This window comes from Bactrocera latifrons, unplaced genomic scaffold (assembly GCF_001853355.1).
Source record: "Bactrocera latifrons isolate USDA-ARS-PBARC rearing strain unplaced genomic scaffold, ASM185335v1 scaffold_131, whole genome shotgun sequence".
Taxonomy (NCBI): Eukaryota; Metazoa; Arthropoda; class Insecta; order Diptera; family Tephritidae; genus Bactrocera; species Bactrocera latifrons.
Genome location: NW_017534753.1, coordinates 758,502 through 766,737, shown reverse-complemented (window position 1 = coordinate 766,737; position 8,236 = coordinate 758,502). Strand labels below are relative to the sequence as shown.

General features: G+C 36.7%; 1 protein-coding gene across 1 annotated transcript in view; it reads left to right on the top strand.

Moving 5' to 3' along the window:
* LOC108964992 overlaps positions 1–2,132 on the top strand; it is a 20,636-nt gene extending 18,504 nt beyond the window's left edge. The window contains exon 3 of the mRNA XM_018927093.1: positions 1,898–2,132. Coding sequence (XP_018782638.1) covers positions 1,898–2,056 — 159 coding nt within the window. The 3' untranslated portion in view covers positions 2,057–2,132. The remainder of the gene's footprint in view (positions 1–1,897) is intronic.
* The last annotated feature ends 6,104 nt before the right edge of the window (positions 2,133–8,236 follow it).

Below are 8,236 nucleotides of genomic sequence, written 5' to 3'. Positions count from 1 at the left end.
GACCAAAGATGCTTGGTCAGCTAAAAGGGTTTGCGCGTGTTTCGCTCACTTAAGAATTTAGCGGATGCGCGTTTAGCGCAGTTGCACTTTTGGTTGTAATAGGACTCCAAAGTATGCAAACGGTTTGTATGTTTCTAGCATATAATGTGGGAATGGAATTTATGTAGAAGTTCATAAAATGTTGTGTTAACTTGTATATAACTGAAATACTTTTCTTATAATCGTATGTCTGTATATCCGGCTGACTTTACTCTATATGATTGCTTTTATACCTTAAAGTATTTCCTTGGCTTCGATTGATGCAAGTTGCAAGAGTACAAAATGTTCGATTGTTCCCGAACTTAGCCCTTCCTTACTTGTTTGAGTTAATTTTAATTTTTGTTAAAGCATTTTTAAATTATTTAGAGGAGCTAGTGGAATTAAGGAAAAACAAATTTTATAATAATTCTATCCCCAAAAAGCTGCTCCTCAGTAGGAATCTCCGATAACGGATGACTATAGCATATAGCTGCCATACAAACTTAATGATCGCAAACAAATTATTCGAGCGAATCTTTTTTTATATGTGAAGGGCGCAACCGAAGTTAACGTTTTTCTTTTTAATTATATTTTTTGTTCCATTATTTTTTATACATATACTATATTTACGTATATTATTATAGTTGATTTTAAGTAAAAAGTTAACATTTATTAAAGAATTTAAAATTACATTAGGGGTATTCACTTGCTCTTTCAAGATTGCAGATTGCAAAATTGTATTTTTATACAGAGCACCCATTGCAGAATCTAGTGATATATGAACGGCTGATTCGATCAATTTATTGTGAATGACTATTACGCATGGCTATTGTGAATTGGCGCACCTTCTGCATACATTTTTAACAAAAAAAAAAAAAAAAAAAAACTGTAACAAATCTTTATAATTTAAGTAGAAATTATAAAATCTATTTAAAGCTTAGCTTCTTCAACAATTCAACGACGTAATATGTCTTTATGTACAATGACAGCTAAAACAGGGTTGCAATTATATTTTTCGTGACATTTCACGCAAATATACATCGGTTTTGGTCTGACATATTTTACAGCCATTGCAAATAATTTTCTGCGTGTGTTTGTTGTTGTGCCGGCGATACCCCTATTATCTAAAGGGCAAAATAACTTTTCCTTTGTGATAAAAATGAACAAAGGTCTTATGCAAAAACTGATGTAAATAAATGTACATACATATGTGCGTGAGTTTGAATCTCTCTTTATCACATGGGTATTCGAAATTGATACACTATATACCCATAGAACTCAATCTCATGTCTTTTTCACAGTCATTGCTGGCCATAAATCCATCAAAGCTGAAATTAGTCTTGTATTTTATAAATTCATTTTTTTCTGAAAAACTTAAGTTCAAACATCTGAAATTTCAAAGCTCTTATTTTAGAGGACACAGTCTATTTATTTATTTAAAGATTGTTTATTTTCTTTTTGTAAAGTAAAGTACATGCGCTCCTTCTGCTACCGCCCTCTCACCAACCACTTAGCCTGGTGAGAGATTTAAGTAAGTTTTGAAATATTCCATATCATATTGTAATATGATATTAGTTAAGATCTTTAGCGGATCGTGCTCTTCTATTGAAATTTGCAACACATGCAATCTTTGGCCACTTTTCTACAAAAATATGCGCATATATGTACATGTACATTAAGATCTGCTAACCAACTTTATAAGCTGGATAAAATTCTGGATTCGGAAAAATGTCTAAAGTTCACTTTCAGCTACCAGAACTCGCTGAGACCGATTAAATAATTTTCCTTGATATTTGTGCATTTAACTACAGTGTAATAATTTTTTTATTTGCTTAAAAATTATTATTTAAATACTATACATTTACATTGTAATTTTCAGATTCAGGATTCAGTATGGGAAGAATGCTATATTAATCATGTGAAGGAAGAGAAAGAAAGAAAACGAGAGGAATCCAAACAATTTGAGTTGAAGTTCTCCGGAACCGGATGTGTGCTAAAACAGCAAAATAAGAAGCCATACAATAAATCTGCACGCTAATTTGATAAAAACTGAACATGGGATCTCAGTTAGGTTTAAGAACACCCGCTATTGATATGAAACTGGTCAACCAATTTTTGTAATTTTTTTTTGTTAGACCGCAGGGGTCTCATAAAATAAATTATTTAATTAAAACTACATAATCTTTTACTGCGTAACGCAAAAACACCAACAAATCATAGCAAGTAAGAACACACCAATTTTTTTATAGTTTAAAAATTGGCAAAGATCGATGTTGGAGAAAACCATAGTTGCCTGTCCTTGGTAAAGGCAGTTGCAGATTAAATTTAAGTTAACCTGAAGTTGTTGAAGACATTTGTGTATGAGTACGTGCACATAAAAACAACTATCATCTTTTTTCGCTTTGCCATGCCTTATTGTTTTAAGTACCACACGCTTAAATATCCGCACTCGCCTATGTGCCATATAATATTTTTATTTTTAACAAACCACAAAAATCTGTATCTTAGATTGTTGCACATAACCGGGATTGACTGTATTTGTCAAGGATATTTTACATACATATTTACGCAGGTTTGTTGGAGAAGCTGTACAGCGGCAAGGGAAGCGGTGATAATCGGCGGCCGTTCGTTTATTTTTTTCCGCACAGCTCGGATTTTCTACCAACAATACAATGTTGTGACGCATTGTCACCACATTGACTCTTTCACAAAAAGTGAGCTTCGCCATTGGCTGACCGTGTGAACGGAGATTTCTCATGAAGCATTGAGTGTACATCTTTACATGCATATGTTGCATGTAGACAAATTTACAAACATTATGCGTATGGTCTGTCATATTTGTTTACATGCATACATAATTTTATGTATGTATATGAGCGCATGTGCGACCGCTAGATCTTTTAAGAAGATATCAAACCTTTAAGATGAATGTATAAATTTAAAACTAATTACCTTAACTTACATATATCAATTATTTGGATAATAATACAAACTGTACTTTATTATATATTTTTAATGATTTTATGGAATCATCATGAAATACATATGTATGTAGAYAAATTTTAATATACATACATACATACATATGTATTTATGTACATATATACTAAGTATATGCTTTGATACCAAATATATACGGATCAAATTTATATAAATCCCGTGCCGAGTCGGTTGCGCATAGAAAATAAACGAATCTCTAGGCGTAAATTTGTTTACACTGGAATTAGCATTATTTTTCTCATTTAACACTGAAAATGCTCAATTCGCTACTATCGTGGGGAAATACGCTTATAATTTGTCTGTGGTGAGACTGGATCGTCTCTCGAGTACCCCTTCGAAAAGTTACGATATTTGAAACGTGAACCAGGAATAAAGGGATGTTCAACTTATTCCAGTGTGACAGCACCTCAAAATTAGCGTTTTTATAACATTTTCCATTATGGCCAGATTGGACAAAATAATAATTTTTGGGCATTTAAATTAAAACAACCAACATTTAGTACGATTAAAAATTACTATATAGTGGTTATTTATTATATGGCGAAACTATTTAAATTTTTTTAAAGTATATTAGAACGACTGACTTTTGACCTTTCAATACCCAATAAAAGGATATAAGATTGTTAGCTCTCAATCCTCAAATGTTTTTAATAATTTTCCATTGAAAACAATACTATGATGCTTCAAATTACAAAACGCTTCATCAAATACCTTAAATTTCACAAATTTATTTAATTTTCATTGTTTTACATATTTTTTGTGATTTTGAACGATGCAACAAATTCCTCTGATAACATATTTCTTTGGTAAGATTTCAATCTGGCCATCGCTCGTTTCCAATTGATAAACGTCAAAACCTAAGCATGGATAATATGATACGAGACTCTGGCATTGGCTCTCTAGTTTCTCTCAAACGCGTTCCCTGATTATTTGACAGCGATGGAGATCAGGGAATTTCTGACAGTTGATTTCAGAAAAGGAGGGATGCCAGAAGTAAACCGCTATAATTACCTGAGGAAATTAGTGTGAAATGAAATTTCATTGAACTGTGCGAACATATTTTGGCAAAATAAATGTTTATGTAAATTAATTAACGATTTTGCATTTTAGCATTTATATATGTATGCATTTTCCATGTGTTTAATTTAGTGTTTTGTATAATTTATAAAATACCCAATCTAATATTTTTCAGCAGTGCCATCATTGGGAAATGTTATAAAAAAGGAGAGTTTTGACAGCTCTCTCTCGAATCAAAGAGTTTCGTACCATATTATCCATGTCATAAGATATTCACTGCAGATCACTGTCTTATATCAAGTTATCTATGGCGATCGTTCGTTTGTGTTTTCGGCACAGCTTGGCTTTTCTACCAACAACAAGAAAACAAAACGTGATCTTCCCATTGTACACGTTGTGGAACCGCGGGACATTTAGCAAAGGTATGCACAAACGTTCCGAGCTGCATGCTCTACAAAGGGGAGCACTCAGTACTGAGCACCACTTGTCCAAAGTATCTCGAGATGATGAAGTCTCTAAGTAAATGAGGATACTACAGTTAAAAATTAACCATTATGCAGCGGCTCAGGATTTGCTAGAACAGACAGTCATAGAAGAGAACATTGATGTCGCCATACTAAGTGAATAATACTCCCAGCGTCCGGAAAGCACATGGACTGCAGACAAATCTGGCAAAGCAGCAATATGGTCCTGCAAAGGTCAACCTTTTAGGACCTGCTCCAGAGAAGCTCATAACTGCTTCACATGGGCGAATATACATGGGATATATTTTGTAAGTTCCTGTGCTCGTCCTAGCGCAGCAATCACCGAATTCGAAAACACCGATTATAATAGCGGGTGATTTTAATGCCTCGTCAAGTGTATGGGGCAGCAGATGTACAAACCATCAAGGGCGGCTAATTCAAGAATTCCTGAGTCAAACGCACCTAACAATATTGAACACCGGAACACAAAATACGTACAAAAAAGGGAATAAAGGATCTATTTTTGACATTATGTTTGCAAATGTTTCGCTTAGTAGGCACATTAAGTGGGCGGTGTCAAACATATACACAAACAGCGATCATATGGCGCTTATAGCACAAATCTCGTACTCCCGAGAGCCCGAACTTCTTAGCAGAAACACTTTCCGAAAGCGAAGCTAGAAGCAACAGGAATTCGACTCAGACCTGTTTGAGCTAGTCTGGAGTGCATCAAAAGCATCAGGTGACGATCCGCCCACTTGGTATGGACTGTGCGAAAGGATATGGTCGCAGCATGTGATGCAAAAATGCGTAGAACATCACATAACAATAAGCGGCGGCCTGTATATTGGTGGAATGAGGAAATTTCCATGCTGAGGAAGCTTTGTCACTCAGCCAGACGGCGTCTACAGCGTAGCCGGAGTGAAACGAACTAAAATCGCCTTAGAGATGAATATAAAAGCCACAAGAAGCTCCTAAAGTCGCAGTTTCACCCCCGTTAGTCACGGAAGAAGAGCTATTGGCCATAGCAAAGAAAATCAAAAACACCAAGGCGCTTGTTTTGGATGGGATACCCAACAGGGCCCTGAAGGAAGATATAAGCTCAAAACCTCAACTATTCGCTAAACTGTACAACGCGTGCATAAAGGAAGAAGTGTTCCCCGACGCGTGGAAAATACAGATTGGTTCTGCTCCCAAAACCAAAGAAACCACCTGAAGAACCCTCATCGCACCGACCACTGTGTATGCTCGACACAATGGGTAAAGTGTACGAAAACATAATAAGAAACCGCTTGGAGTTAGGAATCCAGAAAGCCGGCGGATTATCAGAGAGACAATACGGCTTTATAAAAAAGAGATCCACTATTGACGCACTACGAGAAGTTGTTGATACTGCGAAATGTGCAGTAAGTGGCAAAAGGTGGAAAGGTGGCACAAAAAAGTACTACGCGCTGATTTCCCTGGATGTCAAGAATGCGTTCAACTCGGCAAAATGGGCACACATAATCAAAGCCCTGGATGAAATACGCGCCCCTGAATACCTCATAAACATTATATTGAGCTATTTTGAAAACAGAAGGCTGCTGTTTGATACAGACGAAGGTACCAAGAGCTACTTTATCTCGAGTGGAGTACCCCAAGGGTCAGTGTTAGGCCCACTATTATGGGACCTCATGTATGACGGGGTGCTAAGAAGGCAGCAACCAAAAGATGTGAAACTAATAGCATATGCGGACGATCTCATGGTGGTAGCAATTAGTGCATAAATGGTCTACGCCATTGGTTCTCTTCTGTGAGTCTGGAACTGGCGGAGCAAAAAACTGAAGTTTTGCTCATAAGCACTAGGAAGGTAGAAGAACAAATAGAGCTCACCATAGGGGAGTGCGAGATTACTTCGCAGTCGCAGCTGAAGTATCTGGGAGTAATATTACATTCGAAATTAAAATTTAAAGAACACCTGGAGTATTCCTCCAGTAAAGCAAACAAAATTTACAATGCTTTATCGAGAATGATGACCAACACAGGCTGTGTGCGTTCCAGCCGGCGATTTTAATATTCCTCATCCAAAGGGCGCTGGACTCACCGACTTATACCGGACATCCACTCGTGGATAGACGGACGACAAGGGGACCTAGACTTTTATCTGACCCAAATACTTAGTGGACATGGGTGCTTTAGAAGCTACCTTTTCAGATTCCACAATGACATTAGTCCGAACTGTTCGACATGTACAGAGCATATAGATTTTCAAAAAAAAGGGAAAAACTAAAAACCACACTCGGTGGTAGTTTTACGGTCGATAATTTAGCGACACTCATGTGTCAGTTGACTGATAATTGGAAAGCTGTCAGCGAACCGTCAGCATCCATAATGACAAAACTGAGAGTTTTTGAACAAATTAGTGTCCGTCAGTCCGCACAATAGAGGAGACTTAAATGTCCTGTCCCTCCCACGAAGTAATACCTAATCGGTGGTTCCGTGGGAGAGCCTTGAGTTAGGAGTAGGTTAGGTTTAGCAGATTAAAGTTCCGCACTCCGGCTTTCGATGCTTCCCCCTACTATAAAATAAAAAAAAATAAAAATAAAAAAAAAAAACCTACAAAGTTGTGTGTGGAAAAATGTACAAACATTTTGCTGATGGTTCGTTTTGTTTACCTGCACACATAATTACATTCGTGAATATGTGCGATCGCTTGGTCTTTTAACATGTAATCTAAACTTAAAGGCCTGCGAATAAATACACCGCCTGTGAGGCGAAGAATTTTTGTTTTGCAATATTTCCTGATCGTTCACTCGTATTAAGGTGTGCGCTTGTGCCAACTCAGTTGAGCTTGGGCACAGACGTATTTTATTTTGCTGCGTTGCGTTATTTATATATAGATACGTGTGTCGCCTCTGAGGCGAAGTTTACCAATAAAGGTACTTTTTTTGTACATATTCGTTTGCGCATTTGTTTTTTTTTTTGCTACAATGTTGAGTTTTTGCATAATTTTTATAGTTTTTAGAGATGGATCCTCCTGATGTGTAGTTACTCTTACTATTGTAAGCTGTTGACAAAGACTATACATGGAACGAATCGTCATTTAACTGCCGATAACTAGTTTACTTCCATTCCGCTAGCTGAGCAGTTGCTTCAACCACCATACAACCTTACTTTTATTGGAACAGTTCGGAATAATAAGCAAGAAATTCCTGCGGAGTTCAAACATAGTTCATCACGTAAAGTTGGGACATCTCTTTTTGGATTCCACGAAAAGCTCACTACAAGCCAAAGCCTCAAAAAACTGTTCGTATGCTCTCTACGATGCACGACAAGCCTTCCGTTGACTGCGCTTCGGGTAAGCCAGTACTACTTCAATATTATAATGATACAAAAGGTGCTGTGGATACTTTTGATGTAATGTGTGGCCACTCAAGCTGTAGCCTTAAAACCAAGCTTTGGCCACTTTGTATGTTCTATGGTATGTTGAATATGGCTTTACTCAACAGCTATGTAATTTATATATCCAATTTTGAAGTTTTAAAAATAAAGCCAATTTCAAGGAGAGAATTCCTCTAGAAACTAAGCAAGGACCTTTGTAGTGACTGGTGCGCCATTCGTATAAGAGAAAGGCCACGTTTGCAGAAAAGGGTTTTTGCAGCAATAAATGACGCGATTGGTGATAATACTGATGACGATACAGACGAACCAAGTATAAAAAAGGGCAAAAGATCAATGTGCGATTTTTGTCCTCCAAA